The sequence below is a fragment of the Bubalus kerabau genome, chromosome 12 (genome assembly GCF_029407905.1).
Source record: "Bubalus kerabau isolate K-KA32 ecotype Philippines breed swamp buffalo chromosome 12, PCC_UOA_SB_1v2, whole genome shotgun sequence".
NCBI lineage: Eukaryota > Metazoa > Chordata > Mammalia > Artiodactyla > Bovidae > Bubalus > Bubalus kerabau.
In genome coordinates this window covers 74,770,922-74,790,785 of record NC_073635.1, presented here as the reverse complement: position 1 = coordinate 74,790,785, position 19,864 = coordinate 74,770,922, and the positions used below count along the sequence as shown (strand labels likewise).

The 19,864-nt window shown below is 41.1% G+C and overlaps 1 protein-coding gene across 5 annotated transcripts in view; it reads left to right on the top strand.

Moving 5' to 3' along the window:
• LOC129624667 (ATP-binding cassette sub-family C member 4-like) overlaps positions 1–19,864 on the top strand; it is a 171,484-nt gene that overhangs the window by 87,528 nt on the left and 64,092 nt on the right. For 4 of the 5 annotated variants that reach the window (XM_055542828.1, XM_055542827.1, XM_055542831.1 and 1 more), the window contains exons 18-23: positions 3,370–3,582; positions 4,938–5,078; positions 5,840–5,877; positions 6,263–6,357; positions 9,689–9,835; positions 13,673–13,752. In XM_055542828.1, the coding sequence (XP_055398803.1) occupies positions 3,370–3,582; positions 4,938–5,078; positions 5,840–5,877; positions 6,263–6,357; positions 9,689–9,835; positions 13,673–13,752 (714 nt within the window). Of the gene's footprint in view, positions 1–3,369; positions 3,583–4,937; positions 5,079–5,839; positions 5,878–6,262; positions 6,358–9,688; positions 9,836–13,672; positions 13,753–14,025; positions 14,223–19,864 lie in introns of those variants that run through there. The other variant, XM_055542830.1, reaches the window with a different exon arrangement.

Sequence of the window (19,864 nt, the reverse complement as noted above, 5' to 3'; positions counted from 1 at the left end):
AAGTCGCTCAGTCGTGTCCGACTCTTCGCGACGCCATGGACTGCAGCCTACCAGGCTCCTCCATCCACGGGATTTTCCAGGCAAGAGTACTGGAGTGGGGTGCCATTGCCTTCTCCAGAGGGAGTGATAGTAGTTTGTAAAACCCCAACATTATTTAGCCCATCCCTAGATGTTTTGGTATTCTCTGATTGCTTCTATTGATGACACCACCCCCACATTTAGTACAATTGGAATGATTTGTCCACTGGTGAGCACCCCTGGATGAGTCAGAGTCTATCCTTCCTGTTTGTCTAGTCCCTTTCTAACAGCAGAGAGTGGATGGCTACCTTGTAACCCCTTCAGAATTGTTAGTCCTTGGCTGCTGAGTGAAATTGCTATCTTTTTAACTAGTCATTTCCTCTTGCATCTTACAGATACAAAAAAGAAAGTGTTAATCTCATTTTAAAAAGGTGTATGAGTCAAAGAAATAGAGGAAAACAACAGAATGGGAAAGGCTAGAGATCTCGTCAAGAAAATCAGAGATACCAAAGGAACATTTCATGCAAAGATGGGCTCGATAAAGGACAGAAATGGTATGGACCTAACAGAAGCAGAAGATATTAAGAAGAGATGGCAAGAATACACAGAAGAACTGTACAAAAAGATCTTCACAACCCAGATAATCACGATGGTGTGATCACTGACCTAGAGCCAGACATCCTGGAATGTGAAGTCAAGTGGGCCTTAGAAAGCATCACTACAAACAAAGCTAGTGGAGGTGATAGAATTCCAGTTGAGCTATTCCAAATCCTAAAAGATGGTGCTGTGAAAGTGCTGCACTCAATATGCCAGCAAATTTAGAAAACTCAGCAGTGGCCACAGGACTGGAAAAGGTCAGTTTTCATTCCAATACCAAAGAAAGGCAATGCCAAAGAATGCTCAAACTACTGCACAATTGCACTCATCTCACATGATAGTAAAGTAATGCTTAAAATTCTCCAAGCCAGGCTTCAGCAATACGTGAACCGTGAAATTCCTGATGTTCAAGCTGGTTTTAGAAAAGGCAGAGGAACCAGAGATCAAATTGCCAACATCCACTGGATCATGGAAAAAGCAAGAGAGTTCCAGAAAAATATCTATTTCTGCCTTATTGACTATGCCAAAGCCTTTGACTGTGTGGATCACAATAAACTGTGGAAAACTGTGAAAGAGATGGGAATACCAGACCACCTGACCTGACTCTTGAGAAATCTGTATGCAGGTCAGGAAGCAACAGTTAGAACTGGACATGGAACAACAGACTGGTTCCAAATAGGAAAAGGAGTTCATCAAGGCTGTATGTTGTCACCCTGCTTATTTAACTTCTATGCAGAGTACATCATGAGAAACACTGGACTGGAAGAAACACAAGCTGGAATCAAGACTGCCAATGGCAGAAAGTGAAGAGGAACTAAAAAGCCTCTTGATGAAGGTGAAAGTAGAGAGTGAAAGTGGAGAGTGAAAAAGTTGGCATAAAGCTCAACATTCATAAAACGAAGATCATGGCATCCGGTCCCATCACTTCATGGGAAATAGATGGGGAAACAGTGGAAACAGTGTCAGACTTTATTTTTCTGGGCTCCAAAATCACTGCAGATGGTGACTGCAGCCATGAAATTAAAAGACACTTACTCCTTGGAAGGAAAGTTATGACCAACCTAGATAGCGTATTCAAAAGCAGAGATATTACTTTGCCAATAAAGGTTCGTCTAGTCAAGGCTATGGTTTTTCCTGTGGTCATGTATGGATGTGAGAGTTGGACTGTGAAGGAGGCTGAGCACCGAAGAATTGATGCCTTTGAACTGTGGTGTTGGAGAAGACTCTTGAGAGTCCCTTGGACTGCAAGGAGATCCAACCAGTCCATTCTGAAGGAGATCAGCCCTGGGATTTCTTTGGAAGGAATGATGCTAAAGCTGAAACTCCAGTACTTTGGCCATCTCATGCGAAGAGTTGACTCATTGGAAAAGACTCTGATGCTGGGAGGGATTGGGGGCAAGAGGAGAAGGGGATGACAGAGGATGAGATGGTGGGATGGCATCACTGACTCGATGGACATGAGTCTGAGTGAACTCTGGGAGTTGGTGATGGACAGGGAGGCCTGGCGTGCTGTGATCCATGGGGTCGCAAAGAGTTGGACATGACTGAGTGACTGATCTGATCTGATGACTTTTTCCTCCCAAGTAGAACAAGACATAGTGCATCATGAATAACTAACTCTGCAGTATCAGTTGTTGCCCAGAGGCTTCACTGGGTTTCTCCCAGGGCACCACCTCAGAGTGTGGATTGACAGGGCTACCAGTGAGGATGCTGGGCCACCTTCTTTCCACCTGACCTGCCTCAGCCAGACATGACCTCCATTGGTTAGTTTTTCATCCTGGGATTTTGCCTAATATTTAGTTTGCCTCTAAGTGAATCAGCCGAGTTTTAATTCATGGAGTCAGAAATAGTGAAAACATTGCACATTATTTTCTATAACTTTGTAAGAGAGGGAAACTGCAATGATGTGCCACACATGTTCAAAGAACATTAGATTGGCTGTAGCTTTGCTAGTTGCCTGATTTAGGGAAGTTGGGTTGACTTCTTATGATTGGTTGTTCTTAATTTTTTTGGATCTGAGTGCAATGATTGTGGTTTAGGTTTTGGTTTACTGGCATGGGCTTCCAAGACATTAGAGCCACCAGTCTCATGGCCTCCTTGTTTATGAGCTATTTTATAAGGTAAAATATTTAATTTTCAGTTTGGAACTTCCTGAGTGTGTGGGATAGTTGTAAAGACCATGAAGACACAGCTCATGGGTTCTCTGTCCAGAGATGGTTCCTATACATCCTATTCCAGGTGGACACATGATGTTATGACAGTGACAGTGGTCAATGAATGTTTGATGAATGACCCTTACCTATGGAGATGTGCTTGTGTCCACCTCTGGGTTAGATTTAAGTTTCTTTCCTGAAATATCCTTCCCAGTACTGTTTTTTAAAATTCTGCTTCTCACACAAGGCTTCTCTCAATTCCCATGTTGTCTATAGAGACTTTACTGATCCTCACACCAACCTCCATGCTTCTTACTTCCGTACGTGCCCAGGGTAACTATATTAATGGCCTACATTTTAACACACAAGCACTCATTTCTTTCGTATTCCTCAATACCTAACACAGGTTTTGTCAGAAAACAGAATGCTCAGTTCTGTGTTGAGTTGAACCGAGCTAGAATTGTCAACCAGAATTCCATTCCTAAGGATCATTTTCTTAGGAAAATTGTAATTTAAACCCAGTTAACTTTTCTTGATTAGTATTTAGACCACGTTAATATTTTCAAATGCAAATGTATTCCTCTCAAATTCTTTATTTTAGGGCAGAATGGTGCAAAAGGGAATTTATGCTGAATTTCCAAAACCTGGGATAGATTTTGAAGATATCCTTTTGAAAAATGAGGATGAGGAGGCTGAACCATCTTCAGGTCCAGGAACTCCCACTCTGAGGAATTGGTCCTCCTCTGAGTCTTCAGTTCAGTCACTACAGTCTTCCAGCCCCTCATTGAAAGATGCAACTCCAGAAGACAAAGATGTGAGTTTCTCATCCTGCAACATGCCCTAGTCTGTCTCTTCTTGGTGGCCTCGTGGACCTTCAGTCTTCTTCTCTCATGACATCTTTGTTTGTCCCAAAGTAGATCCTAAGTTTCCAAGACCTTATTCCATGGACTAGGTAGAATTAAATTGCTCCCTGCTTGGGGTTCTCCCTTGAGTGTAGGATGGAGGATCTTATGAAGATCAGCAGCAGGTGTACTGCTATGATTTCCTGAGCTTATGTGGCTCATAATGATATGAAAACCCTTCAATTTACTGTAGTTATATCCTACTTATTCTGGTGGCCTCCAACTTCCCTTATACATCCAGAGGTTTAATGTGAAGACCCCCTTATAGTGAGTCCTTCTGTGAGCACACTGAATCAGCACTTTTCCTATATGTAGGAATGTTCTGGCCCTGCAGGTGACTGATAGTAGTATTTTGCTTCATCATCAGACGGTTTGTGATAGGCCAGAGGTAGCCTGCGCAAAGGACCCATCACTCAGCAGACACTTTGGAGTTAGTTCCCATCTTCCTTTCTTATCCTTCAAGACCAAGAACCACATCTTACCCACCTTCAATTTTCAGTGGTCAGGACAGAGCAGAGGACATCCTAGGCTCCTATGACTCTATAATGCATCTTAAGTCCTCCAGACAGAAACACACTAGATCTTCCTTAAAAACATACACAGGTATTCCTCTATATACAAATCCTCACTATCTAGACCTAGGAGCCTGGATGATTCTGATAAGTGTTCAGATTAGTCTTCCTCACATCCCTACACTCAGGAATCACTCTCTGAATTTCAGGAACCAAATAAATTCTGATCATATGCTTGTCCCCTGAGATCCAAACTCACATTGCTCCAATTCTCTATGTGAACTCAGTTTACTGTATTAGGTTAATATTTTGGGGCCCAGGTACATTTTATGTATCCATTCTTGAGCGACATAAATAATCTAGAAGTATACATTAGCTCCATATAATTTTGTGTATTATTTTGGAACAAGCTTCTGCATTTATACTTGAATCAAGTATATTGTGCATGTGCTGAGAGTCATGATCAACTTTAAGCAAAGCCCTTCAACAATGAATAACTTTGTGTGAATGATGTTTCTTTGTTTCTAATAGATTCTTAGGAATAAGATGGCTGGATCCGAGGGTCAATGTACACATGGTTTCACTAGATATTCCCACATGCTGCTCTGTAGGAGGTGTGCCATCTTGCACTCCTGCAACTGTATGAGATGAATCCATTTTCCTATAGCTTTTCAATGGATGGCATTGTTTAACTTTTGAAACTTGGGGGTTCATTATTTAAAATTTTGTCTCTCATTGCCATTTTCCCCTCCCAGACTGAGAATATACAGGCTATACCATCACTGGAGAGCTGTTCGATAGGAATGGTTGGTTTTAAGATCTACAAAAATTGCTTCAGAGCTGGTGCTCACTGGTTGATCATCGTTTTCCTTATTCTAATAAATGTTGCAGCTCAGGTAAATAGCAACATTTATTTTGGCTTGTGCTTTCAGCTTGATACTTATGTGCTAATTCATAACATGTTTATTTTATTATTTTTAATATGTATATTAAGAGATATGTTTCCAAGACTGGGCTCGTGAGGTTGTGTGATCTTGCTTAGGTGCACCTGAAATCAGAAAAGCAGGCCTGCAGCCTGGAACCTTAGGCAGGACCTGACTCTGCTGTCTTGAGGCAGAATTTCTTCCTCCTCCAGGAATAGGAAGGATTGAGTTTTGCTCTTAAGGCCTTCATCTGACTGGATGAGGCCACCACAGTGTTTAGGGTGATCTCCTCTACTGAAGTTCTGATGATGGATGTGAACCACATCCACAACACACTTCACAACAACATCTAGATGGGTGTTTGGTTGAATCACTGGAGACTGACCTCACCAAGCTGACACTGAAAACTGATCATTGCTGTACCTGTTAAGCTTTTTCCCTTGGAAGAATCCCAACATTCGTACTGTTGCATTTTGCAGTCCACTTGGATTTGCATTATATACATTATATGTGGAGAGCAAAGTTTTCTAGGGAAAAGGGGGTATCTTTTAAAGGTTTTAAAATGTAGCATGCCCTCCCCTGACCTGTGGTCATCTGGGGTGTGGGGCTTGGCACAGACCTGAGCCAGAAGGACTGTCTCTGTGTTCTGGAGTCTTTCCATCCCCCAATCTAGTGAGGGGGGTGTGAGGGCTCAGTAATATCAGTGTGTGAGTGACTTTTGTTTTCTGCTCCAGGTTGCCTATGTCCTGCAAGATTGGTGGCTTGCAGACTGGTGAGTGATTTCTGGTCTGACCCAAAGTGCTGTGAAATCTACATGAAGCCTCACTTTCCCAGTTGGGATGGGGAGGTGGGGTTTGTTCAGTCTCCTCCTCCGACCCTCACGTTGTTTCCCTGAAGAAAAACTAAAGTTCCTGCTGGTGGCATATGACCCTCCCATGGTCTCTCCCTGTGTCTGACCCTCAGGAGCTTCCTCACGGACAATTTTGAGAACCAGAAGTCATGATTCAAATTGAATTTTTATAAGGTAGATGGACACAGGACATTATGAGCTGGGAATGATTTTTCAGCATGAAACACATCTCCCATATTGACAATTTTTTGTGTGTTTGTCTAAATTCTATCTATAACATACTATTTTTTTCTTTCCCATTCCATAGGGCGAATGAAAAGAGTACCCTATATGCCATGGTCTTTGGACAAGGAAACATGATTGTGATGCCTGATCCTGACTGGTACTTAGGAACTTATTCAGGTAAAGTTGAGTAATCTGCTCTATCTGAAGTGCTTACAATGAGCCTGTGTGAGCAACTAGGGCTTCCAGGAGTAATTCAGTAAGATCTTAGTGGGTTAAAAGCCTGAGTTGCAGTTTCTCCATGAATTAATAAGAATAATTATTATCATATTCACTTTATTGCAGTAGTCTGGAACCAAACTTGCAGTATTTGCAAACTTGCAAAGAAAGGGGTTTCCCGAGATAGAATCTGCTCCTGGTGAAGACACTGTAAAGACTGTTGAAATGACAGCAAAGAATCTAGAATAAACATAGAAATAGTTGATTGATAAGGCAAATCCTGGTTTCAGAGAATTGACTCCAATTTTGAAAGATGTTCAACTGTGGGTAAAATGCTATCAAACAGCATTGCATACTACAGAGAAATTGTCCATGGAAGGAAGAGTCAATAGATGTGGCAAATTTCATTGCTGTCTTATTTTAAGAAATTTCCATAGCCATCCCCTTCTCAGAAACTACCACCCCAATCAGTCAGTAGCCATCAACCTTGGGGCAAGATCCTCCACCAGCAATAAGACCTAACTTGCTGAAGGCTCAGATGATGGTTAGTGTTTTTTAGCAATAAAGTATTTTTAAAAATTTAAAAAAAAAAGAATAATTAATTTTTAGATCTACTAGAAGAAAGAGGTTGAATGAAGTCTCTTAATTTGTTCAGTACTGGATTTTGGAAGTTACACCAGGATTGCATATTGAGAAAATCAGCCACTGGAAATATGTAGCTATTGTGTATTCTGGTAGGTGCTTTAGCTAAGTCTTATCCCTTCATAGCTCAGTTGGTAAAGAGACTGCCTGCAATGCAGGAGACCCAAGTTTGATTCCTGGGTCGGAAAGATCCCCTGGAGCAGGAAATGGCAACCCACTCCAGTATCCTTGCTGGAGAATCCCATGGACAGAGGAGCATGGCAGGCTACAGTCTGTGGGGTTGCAAGAGTTGGGCACAACTGAGCAACTAGGCTATATGGATGCGAAAGGGAATTAGAAATGGATCCTCACTTTGTGGTTTAGATTGTTTCAATTCTGTCTAAATAAACCTTGGCTTTTATTGAACTTGGGTGAAATCCTCTGGCAGCATGGGCCCCCAGATAAGAGCATTATTTCTTCACAGGTATGCAAAGCTCCCCTTCACCATACTGCTCATCTCTTGAGCTTCACAAATTGCTTAAGAGGGAAACTAAGTAGGGGAAATCCAGTGTCGGGGAATTAAGACTCCTTCTCTTTCTTACTTAGAGATCACAATTTTATTGTGTCTGCAACTGTGATTAACTTAGATGCTTTCCAGACTTATATTAACACTGCTTTCTACTTTCAAAAGAGTGCTTAGTGTATATATATATATATATATATATATATATATATATATATATATATATATAGTTGGAGAAGGCAATGGCACCCCACTCCAGTACTCTTGCCTGGAAAATCCCATGGATGGAGGAGCCTGGTAGGCTGCAGTCCATGGGGTCACTAGGAGTGAGACACGACTGAGCGACTTCCCTTTCACTTTCCACTTTCATGCATTGGAGAAGGAAATGGCAACCCACTCCAGTGTTTCTTGCCTGGAGAATCCCAGGGACAGGGGAACCTGGTGGGCTGCCGTCTATGAGGTCACACAGAGTCGGACACGAATGACATGACTTAGCAGCAGTAGCAGCAGTATATATATAGTACACACTTTTTAAAGGCAGTCTCATCTAAAATATTAATATTCCCGTGGGAAACCTTCATACAAGCTTTCTACAGAGTGTGATATCTTTATAAGAACCCACTCATTGAAATTTGGTGTTTATTACATTGATCTCTTGCTAAGAAACATAAATCCATTCGTTGTTTATCTTCTGAGTTGGTGGACTATGGGGACTTGGAAAAGTTAGGAAGGGATTCTATTATGCATTCATATAGGATGGTGGAATAAGACAAATACCCATAGATGGAATCCAGGAATTTGAGCAACTTTCAGAGCTGAAGTCATATGTCAGCTGAAGGAGAAAAAAAAAAGTACTGGATGGAATACTTCTTACAGAAGTCATGTCCACTCTAGCATTGTGAATTCAAGAGATTTAAGAAGGGCTATTAAAAAAAAAAAAAAAAAAAAAAACTTATATACTTTTAATTTTGGCTCCACTGAGTCCTCATTGCTTTGTGCAGGCTCTCTCTAGTAGCACGAGCAGGGGCTACTCTTAGTTTCAGTTTTGGGCTTCCAATTGCAGTGGCTTCTTTTATTGCAGAGCACAGGCTCTAGGCTCATAGGCTTCAGTAGTTGCAGCACACAGGCCCAGGAGTTGTGACTCACAGGCCCAAGAGCATGTGGGCTCAGTAATTGTGGCACAAGAGTTGTTACTCTGGCATGTGTAATCTTCCCAGTGCAGGGAGTAAACCTATATCCCTTGCATTAGCAGGTGAATTTTTATCCACTGCACTACCAGGGAAGTTCTAGAAGGGCTATTTTAATTTTTATATGCTGAGGGGGATGTATGTATACCTGTGGCTGACTCATGTTGATGTATGGCAAAAGCCATCACAATGTTGTAATTATCCTCCAATTAAAATTAGTTAAATACATAAAACCACAAATTAAAAAAAATTATATGCATAGGGGGCACTCATTTATGTCACTAAATATAATATGTTTAAAAGATTATGTTCATTTCCAAATGCTTCATGTTTCTATTAAACACTTAGAGATTAGTTGCTTGTTTAGGTTAATTATGTCATGTTAAAATATAATTTGTATTTTCTTGCAATTATTTGTGAGATTTTCTGCTTGCAACTTAATGCAATATTTTCACAGTCTTTACAGCTATTTAGGCATGGAGATAGCTACTTTACACAAATCCAAGGAAATGGTAAATCATTTCTCCTATTCCCTGTTAATTCAAGCTGATACTAAAGCATTCCTCAATTTTAGATTGTGGGACATGTAATTTGTAAGATTTGAAATAGAAGCAATGGAAGATCAACTACTTTTATTGATATAATTTTCTTTCTTCTGAGTTTTTATTAAAACTTGTAATTGTATTAGGAAAGCCTAGAATGAAATTGTAGTTTATACCTGATCTTTTCCCCATGTGGTTTCTATTTAATGAAAAAACATAACAATTTTTATATTCTTCCTTATAAATTAAACTCTTACAGGATCTATTGTATATATACCATCTATTCTATATATGAGTTTGCATATAAATTATATTTATAGAATACAACACATAATATCTTTATAAAGTGCATGACATGTTTTAGCATCATTGAAGCAAAGGCAGAGATCTTATATTCTGAGTGATGTTTCTTATTTCAGGTTTAATGGTAGCTACCGGCCTTTTCAGCATAATGAGATCTCTGTTGTTAATATACGTCCTTGTTAATTCTTCACAAACTTTGCACAATGAAATGTTGGAGTCCATTTTGAAAGCTCCAGTATTGTTCTTTGATAGAAATCCAATAGGTAAGTCAGCCACCAAGCTTATTAGCAAACATGTCTTGTTAATGCATTTAGTACCTGATTACATTTGATGTTTGAAACTGGAGGAGATTCTTAGAAGAAAATCACTGTGCATGTTGATCCATCTTCTACATAAAGCTTTCCTGATGTCTTCTTCTACCAGGGAAAATCTCAATATAGAAGCATATAAACTTTTATTCCAGTTCATGTATATGTGGAAAGATAAATGAATGTTCATTTTGCAGAGGCATATGAAACACACTACAGTTGATGCAAACATAAATCAGTGTTGACTGGTTGCTAAAATGCTGGCTGTGTTCAGATCAGATTAGATCAGTCGCTCAGTCATGTCTGACTCTTTGCGACCCCTTGAATCGCAGCACACCAGGCCTCCCTGTCCATCACCAACTCGCGGAGTACACCCAGACTCACGTCCATCGAGTCAGTGATACCATCCAGCCATCTCATCCTCTGTCATCCCCTTCTCCTCCTGCCCCCAATCCATCACAGCATCAGAGTCTTTTCCAATGAGTCAACTCTTCGCATGAGGTGGCCAAAGTACTGGAGATTTAGCTTTAGCATCATTCCTTTCAAAGAAATCCTGGGGCTGATCTCCCTCAGAATGGACTGGTTGGATCTCCTTGCAGTCCAAGGGACTCTCAAGAGTCTTCTCCAACACCACAGTTCAAAACCATCAATTCTTCTGCACTCAGCCTTCTTCACAGTCCAACTCTCACATCCATACATGACCACAGGAAAAACCATAGCCTTGACTAGATGAACCTTTGTTGGCAAAGTAATATCTCTGCTTTTGAATATGCTATCTAGGTTGGTCATAACTTTCCTTCCAAGGAGTAAGTGTCTTTTAATTTCATGGCTGCAATCACCATCTGTAGTGATTTTGGAAACCAGAAAAATAAAGTCTGACACTGTTTCCACTGTTTCCCCATCTATTTCCCATGAAGTGATGGGACTGGATGCCATGAGCTTCGTTTTCTGAATGTTGAGCTTCATGCCAACTTTTTCACTCTCCACTTTCACTTTTATCAAGAGGCTTTTTAGTTCCCCTTCACTTTCTGCCATAAGGGTGGTGTCATCTGCATATCTGAGGTTATTGATATTTCTCCCGGCAATCTTGTTTCCAGCTTGTGCTTCTTCCAGCCCAGCGTTTCTCATGATGTACTCTGCATAGAAGTTAAATAAGCAGGGTGACAATATACAGCCTTGATGAACTCCTTTTCCTATTTGGAACCAGTCTGTTGTTCCATGTCCAGTTCTAACTTTTGCTTCCTGACCTGCATACAGATTTCTCAAGAGGCAGATCAGGTGGTCTGGTATTCCCATCTCTTTCAGAATTTTCCAAGTTGATTGTGATCCACACAAAGGCTTTGGCATAGTCAATAAAGCAGAAATAGTTGTTTTTCTGGAACTCTCTCGCTTTTTCCATGATCCAGCAGATGTTGGCAATTTGATCTCTGGTTCCTCTGCCTTTTCTAAAAGCAGCTTGAACATAAGGAAGTTCACGGTTCACGTATTGCTGCAGCCTGGCTTGGAGAAATTTGAGCATTACTTTACTAGCATGTGAGATGAGTGCAATTGTGTGGTAGTTTGAGCATTCTTTGGCATTGCCTTTCTTTGGGATTGGAATGAAAACTGACCTTTTCCAGTCCTGTGGCCACTGCTGAGTTTTCCAGATTTGCTGGCATATTGAGTGCAGCACTTTCACAGCATCATATTTCAGGATTTGAAATAGCTCACTGGAATTCCATCACCTCCACTAGCTTTGTTCGTCATGATGCTTTCTAAGGCCCACTGGACTTCACATTCCAGGATGTCTGGCTCTAGGTCTTGGTGATTTGGATACCTGTTAATGCTCCTAGCATTATGACTTGGTTCTTTTACCTGCGTGAGCCAATTTAATCCTGAGATTCACCCTCTAAAGCAGGCATTCATAGAGCCTCAGAAAGTTGTTACTTGATACCTCTAAAGGTGTCACTAAAAGTTTCTGGAGTCTGTATTTCCTAAGTCTAAGAGAGGAAAGTTCAAGCTCAGTCTCTAATGCTGGCCTGGCCAGGGGTGACAGCCTCCTGTGGCCCCAGCTCACCTGGTGCTTCTGGTGAGCCAGGTGCCCTGTGGAGAACAGCAGAGTCACACATCATTCCAGTGGAAACTCAGTCCCCAGCCTCTGGTCATTCACGGTCTTTTTGTGGCTTTGTCTGAAGGGCCTTGGAAAGAAGTCACCTGTGACAGAGGTCAGGAAGAGCACCTAGAGGTGCCACATCTCACCTGTAGGCTGTCTTCCCAAAGCCTCAATTATAAAAGAAGTTTAGGAGCCTAGATAATATATTTCTCAAGAGTTGCTACATAAAAGTAGTCTCTGTGTATGTATGTGTGTGTGTGTGTGTGTGTGTGTGTGTGTGTGTGTAGCTTCAGTTTCCTCACATTTAATCATAAAAAGACTACTGTTAACTGAAAAAAAAAGTACAACCTAAAAATTGAGAATTATGCTTTATTCTGTAGACAAAACTAAGGATTTATGCCCAGGACACAGGCTCTGAGATAACTCTCAGATACTGTTCCAAGAGCATCAAACAATTTCTGTGAATAAAAACAAAACCAGATTCTTCCAGTTAGGTAATTTAGCACTTTTCTGTATATGGGAGAGTGCAAGAGTCTGGGCTCATTGAAATCATTCCTTTGAGATGCATCTTGGCTATTTGGGGTCAATATCCTATGTTTTTCATCCTGAGTTTTCTCAGGGTGCACCATCGGAAGATGGCTGCAGGGTTTTTATGGCTGTGGCATCCTTTGCTTACTGATATGACAGGTGGCATTTTTAGTTCACACTAGATATTTATTAGAAATTCTTATCTTCCAAACCCACAGCCTATAGGATATACTGTTTTCATGGATGCTAAGAAAGTAAATAAAGTTAGCAATGATAAGTGATTTTTAGTCATTAATCGATATTTTAGCTTTTCTGCCTCCATTCCTCTGGTCTTCTTGGTTGCTTAAGCATGATTATGTTTATCATACCCACTACACCCCTGATGGTTCAGATGGTAAAACATCTGTCTACAATGAGGGAGACCTAGGTTCGATCTCTGTGTCAGGAAGATCCCCTGGAGAAGGCAATGGCAGCCCACTCCAGTACTATTGCCTGGAAAATCCCATGGATGGGGGAGTCTGGTAGGCTACAGTCCATGGGGTCGCAAAGAGTTGGACATGACTGAGTGACTCCACTTCCACCCTGGTAGTAAACTCACAACCTGGATATGGCAGGAATCCACAATTTCCCCAGATTTCCCAAAATGTAAGTTCTGTGAACCATCTTGAGGGAAAAAATTTTAGAGTAGTTATAGTTAAATTTATTTAAAAAGTATCACTTATCAAAATTAATTTGACAATTTTGCTTTTAGCTAAAGCAAAATTAGAGTAACAGGATTAACTTAAGTATTTTGAAACTGGTAGTTTACCAACTTGGCACTTGGTGAGTGTCTCAAGTGGGATGGATGTAAAAGAAGGAAATTTTCTCAAATCCACCAACCCTTCCCGATACAGCCATGAGATTTCCCCCACCAATTCTTTTTAAAAATAATGCCTCAATTTCAGTTTCCCATCCACGGTCATTTGGTATTTTTGCTTCTCTTTAGGTATCATCCTATTTTCTCTTTCTTCACCACTGACATCGTTTTCATATGACTGGCATGTGTTTCATATGAATCTATAATATATTAAATATATATAATTTAAAAATATTGTTTTGATTTGATCATGGATTATTCCTCTTACAGGATCTGTCTGGGGAAATGAGTAATTTCTCATATCCTTTTCATATAGGAAGAATTTTAAATCGTTTCTCCAAAGACACCGGGCATATGGATGACTCGCTGCCCTTGACATTTCTTGATTTCATCCAGGTAATGTACCAGTCCTGTAAGAGTTCTCCCAGAGAATAGAAGAGTACCTGTTTCTCAAGGCCTTTTCACAGGGGCTGAGGGTTGGCCTTTCAGCCTGGCAATGTATCCTGTTACCTTCAGCAGAGGTCATGCTTTGTAAGAGAAAGGGGCGACTGTGATTGGGAGGCTGAGTTAACACAAGTAACCCCTGGGCCAGGAGTGGCTCTACAGTCACATCAAGGTTGGTCTGAAGCAGTGACATGCTAGGTAAGTGGTTCTCCCTCTGCCTTCCAGGTGTCTCACCGGATTCCCTTTACTGTGAGCACATTTCATATGCTCACAAAAACAGTCATCTCTCATGGGAAGATAGCCTAGATGAACTAAATTAGGCATTGTATTACCACAAAGGACAAATATTTACTGTAGTGCTTTGTTGTTGTTGTTTTTAATAAAGCTAAGTGTGGTTACAAAGAAAAGATTAGTAAAAATAAGGTGAAAATTGCACTTGAACAAAGACAATAGAGAGCAGTTATTGAAGAGACAAAGTCTTAAATTACAGAATGAAATTACAGAATGAAAGTCATCTCAGAAAATGTTTTTGTAGGCAGCATTTCTTTTCACATGTTGATTGCTTTTCTTAAGGTGTCTTTAAGAAAAAAAAGACAAATACCTACAGGAATATCTTGTACCCAGCCTTTATTTTGTCTGTCAACTTGAGGGGCTAAAGAAATGACATTGGATCATGTCATCTCTCATCCTCACATTCAGTGTCATTGCTCATATGGGGTGTTTTTTCTATTATTTCATTTTGTCTAATTTTCAATGATTCAGTCTATGCAGACTTTCTTCATTTCCAAGTGTTAATTTTGAAAATGAAGTGCATTTATCAAAACATGCACAGAGAAATGCAGCAATGAATATGACTTAAGACAACACAGCTTATTGGTAAAGGCTTCTTTGGTTGACCAGTGTGAAGTGAGCTGAGACTCAGAGGCAGTGCACTTTTGCTGCGAAAATGTCTGAATTTTTTTTCTCTTCTGCAAACTTATTTTATAAATATGTCCTTCTGGGTTTAACTATATGATTTATCCCCAGAAACAATCTTTCACTATAGCAGTGCCATGTTTTGACTATGATTGTTAATTACATTAAGATTTTGTGAAATCTTTGTGTTTCTTTGCTACCGCTAGCTGGGCCAAGGTTGAGTTTCCAAAGCTGTTTGGTCCACTGTGTGTTTAGCACATGGTTAGCTTCACAGTCAGAATTTGTCACATATCTTTGCATGTTGTAAAGAGGGACAGGGAGAGATGCTGCTACCTGATTTTAGTGTAAAACATTCTTAGTTGTGTGAGAAGAGAAAATTCTAATCTCACTGATTTCCAGTCCCAGCTCTTCCACTTGTAGTTTATCTTGAAGTTTGGGACGTCCAGGTGGAGGTGTCTTGTAGGTCATTGAAAGTAAGAGTCTGGTATTTGAGGGAGAGACCTAGGATGAGCGTGGCACCTGAGTATTGTTTACTGTGCGGGTCATAGCTGGATTGATGAAGATAGATAAGGTTGCCTAGAGAGTGAAACATTTTTTGGGGCCAAGATCAGAAGCTTATGGAAGCCTCAGTATTCAGAGAGGAAGCAGAGAGGGAAGGGAAGCAGAGGAGACACACAATGAACAGCAAGGAAAAGAGGAGGAGATAAGTTAGGGAACTGAGGATGGACAAGTCTGCTCAGTGCAAAAGAGGTGAGTCCATGGAAAGTTATCAGCTGATTTGGAATCAGGAGGTGTCTGGTGAGCCAAGGAGCAGATTTCAGATGTGAAGAAGCCAGACTGCAAAGGGCTGCAAATGCAGGAGGCATGGAGGGAGTTGAGGTGAAGGCAGGCTACTGCTGGTAGGAGTCTGACCAAAAGAGAGAGGTCCATCTGGAATGTAGAGTCAAGGAGGTATAGCTGGTTGTTGGGATTTGTAGTTTGTGAGTTGGGGGTGTGTGTGAGGTGGTGGGTGATATTCCACCACCTTCCTTCCCTTCATCAAACAAGGGTTAGAGTTGAGGCCCTGAGGTATAGCAGTGAGCCAGGCATGAAACCCTCCCCTCAGGGGTCTCCTCCACCTCACCCAGGGGAGGAAGACATTCAGAGATCCACCCCTTGCTGCCTTTGGAATCCTAATTGTGCAAGTGGAAGGCCTGGAAGGCAGACTGGATGTGGAGGCTGAAGGCAATGAGGGAGCCTGCTTCAGGAGGTGGGCGGAGCTTCTAGGAGGTGACCTTTGATCCCAGATGAAAAGAAAAGGCCACTGTGGATGGTGGGGCAGGAGGGGTTCCTTAAAGCTGAGTTCCCACATGGAATCCAATCTTTTCTCTCCGTTATCACCTGAGGGTGGGGAAGGGAAGGGTCTTGAAGGGGGTTGTTCAATTTTGTTTTAAAGAACACAGTGCCAAGTGTGTTCAAACTCACTTTTTGGTAACTCTGCTCATCCTTGGTGTATTTGATACTTGATCATTTTCATTTTTATTAATTTTAAAGTGTTTATTTTATATACTTTTCCTCATCTAGTTCCTTCTCGTTCCCTTGAATAAATCTCAGATAATTTAATATTTTGTAATAGTGATGCCAAGTGTGGCTAATGAAAACCCTGGATACTGAGTAGTGGTCCACACTGCAGGACAGTCCACCCCAGCAGATTATGTCACTCAGAGACCACATCTCAACAGAGGGGTGATCATGAGTTTGTACACCATCCTGTGCATTGACTCTTGCAGCTACCAGAAATGTTGCCTGTCCAGTAACATTATAGTCACTGGCCAAAGTGGAGCCATTTGCAATTCCAAAAGAAGAAGGAAAGTAGCATAAAAAAAAATTATGAAGTGTAATTCTACCTGATAATCATTTATGATATCAACAGGTTTAAAGTGCATTGCAGAGCCCCACAGCCTCCCTTTCCAAGCTTGAGTCCTAGTTCTCTCTCATCCTGCCTCTGTCCCACAAAACCACACTCTCCTTCTCTGTAAAACAGAGAAAATAATACAAACTTCCTAAGATTTGTTGAGAAATAGAACAGTCTTATGGACTCTGTGGGAGAGGGAGAGGGTGGGAAGATTTGGGAGAATGGCATTGAAACATGTAAAATATCATGTATGAAACGAGTTGCCAGTCCAGGTTTGATGCACGATACTGGATGCTTGGGGCTAGTGCACTGGGACGACCCAGAGGGATGGTATGGGGAGGGAGGAGGGAGGAGGGCTCAGGATGGGGAACACATGTATACCTGTGGCGGATTCATTATGATATTTGGCATAACTAATACAATTTTGTAAAGTTTAAAAATAAAATAAAATTAAAAAAAATTCCTCATGTAATATCTATGTGCATGTTGAACACTAAATAATGGGTTTCTTTCTCTTGTTTCTTAAAGTTGCTCAGTTGTGTGTGACTCTTTGTCATTCCATGGACTGTAGCCTGCTGGGTTCCTCTGTCTATGGAATTCCCTAGGTCAGAATACTGAAGTGGGTAGCCTTTCTCTTCTCCAGGGTATCTTCCCAACCCAGGGATAGAACCCAGTTCTCCCACATTCCGAGTGGATTCTTTACTATCTGAGTCACCAGGGAAGCCCAAGAATACTGGAGTGGGTAGCCTATCCCTTGTGCAGCGGATCTTCCTGACCCAGGAAACGAACCAGGGTCTCCTGCATTGCAGGCAGATTCTTTACCAGCTGAGCTACCAGGGAAGCCCTGATATTGTCTCAGACAGTTTCCAGGCCCATAAATACTAACTTGTGAGTTTGTATCACAGATTCTAGGTTTGTCATCCTTGAAAATTTTAATGTATACTTTCTCATGTAGGGTCACAATAAAAATAGATTGTTTTCAAGATAGACCATTGAACATTAACTATTTCAAATTAATTTAATTTTCATTCAATTTGCCAAAGTTCCAGATAATATTGAGTAAGGTGTCTCAATTATCTTGTCTACAATTCTTTTCATTAAAATCATTGCTTCCAAGAAGTCTTTCTGTTAGCAAAACAAGTATGAAGATAAGGTATAGAAGTCAGATTTAGGCATTTTAATTTCTTAAAATAAATGTTGGGGACTGCACTGAGCATGTGAACTTGCACAAAACTGCCCTCACCAAACTGCTGTAATTTACTGAGGAAAGTTGAATTACAAAACATTTCTCTCCCTCACACTCCTCATCCACACATACACAACATCAGCAGCTTGGCTGAGCTCACATGATTGGCTTTTCACATCCTTTCATGGACACAAAGGGCTAATCTGGGGCTACTTGAGCCACCAATGCTGGTTGTGGTGAGACCACCAGGGACCATGTCATTCCCTCCTCGGCACACACAGAATGCACTGGCTGCAGTTTTATGAATTGAAAGTGCCCAAGAAAAAGAAAATGTGAAGGAGTTGTCCTCAGTTACGTCTTTCCATAAAAGAGAGTGCAAAAGAATAAGCTGCTGCCTCTGGATATTGAGAACAAAGCAAGCCTAAGATTTAGCCTAATAGGTTGAATCACTTCCTTTTATAGAAGCACAGAGTGGAACTGCCTTTACTTGTATTAGTACCCATGACCCTTGTATTTCATTGTATAGAGATGTCAGGGAAAGTGTATAGAAAGCATTCTAGCCTCTGTCCCTGGGCAATGACTTTGTCATTCTGAGATCTCTGTGATGTGTTGATCCCATCCTTTACCCTCTCCCTCAAATTCCCATTGGGGATGTTTAGTGGAGAAGGCAATGGCAAACCACTCCAGTACTCTTGCCTGGAAAATCCCATGGGCGGAGGAGCCTGGTAGGCTGCAGTCTATGGGGTCATGAAGAGTCGGACACCACTGAGCGACTTCACTTTCACTTTTCACTTTCATGCAATGAAGAAGGAAATGGCAACCCACTCCAGTGTTCTTGCCTGGAGAATCCCAGGGATGGAGGAGCCTGATGGGCTGCCGTCTATGGGGTCGCACAGAGTCAGACACGACTGAAGTGACTTAGCAGCAGCAGCAGCTTTTATATTTTAGTGCCTTGTGGATATTTTCTTCCAGACTGTCTTGCCTTTTTTTGTTGTTTTTTATTTTTTAACTTTACAATATTGTATTGGTTTTGCCATATATCAACATGAATCCACCACAGGTATACACGTGTTCCCCATCCTGAACCCTCCTCCCTTCTCCCTCCCCATACCATCCCTCTGGGTCATCCCAGTGCACCAGCCCCAAGCATCCAGTATCGTCTATCGAACCTGGACTGATGACTCGTTTCATATATGATATTATACATGTTTCAATGCCATTCTCCCAAATCATCCCACCCTCTGCCTCTCCCACAGAGTCCAAAAGACTGTTCCATACATCAGTGTCTCTTTTGCTGTCTCATATACAGGATTATTGTTACCATCTTTCTAAATTCCATATATATGTGTTAATATACTGTATTGGTGTTTTTCTTTCTGGCTTACTTCATTCTGTATAATAGGCTCCAGTTTCATCCACCTCATTAGAACTGATTCAAATGTATTCTTTTTAATGGTTGAGTAATACTCCATTGTGTATATGTACCAGGGCTTTCTTATCCATTCATCTGCTGATGGACATCTAGGTTGCTTCCATGTCCTGGCTATTATAAACAGTGTTGCGATGAACACTGGGGTACATGTGTCTCTTTCCCCTCTGGTTTCCTCAGTGTGTATGCCCAGCAGTGGGATTGCTGGGTCATAAGGCAGTTCTATTTCCAGTTTTTTAAGGAATCTCCACACTGTTCTCCATAGTGGCTGTACTAGTTTGCATTCCCACCAACAGTGTAAGAGGGTTCCCTTTTCTCCACACCCTCTCCAGCATTTATTGCTTGTAGACTTTTGGATCACAGCCATTCTGACTGGTGTAAAATGGTACCTCATTGTGGTTTTGATTTGCATTTCTCTGATAATGAGTGATGTTGAGCATCTTTTCATGTGTTTGTTAGCCATAGTATGTCTTCTTTGGAGAAATGTTTATTTAGTTCTTTAGCCCATTTTTTGATTGGGTCATTTATTTTTCTGGAATTGAGGTGTAGGAGTTGCTTGTATATTTTTGAGATTAGTTGTTTGTCAGTTGCTTCATTTTCTATTATTTTCTCCCATTCTGAAGGCTGTCTTTTCACCTTG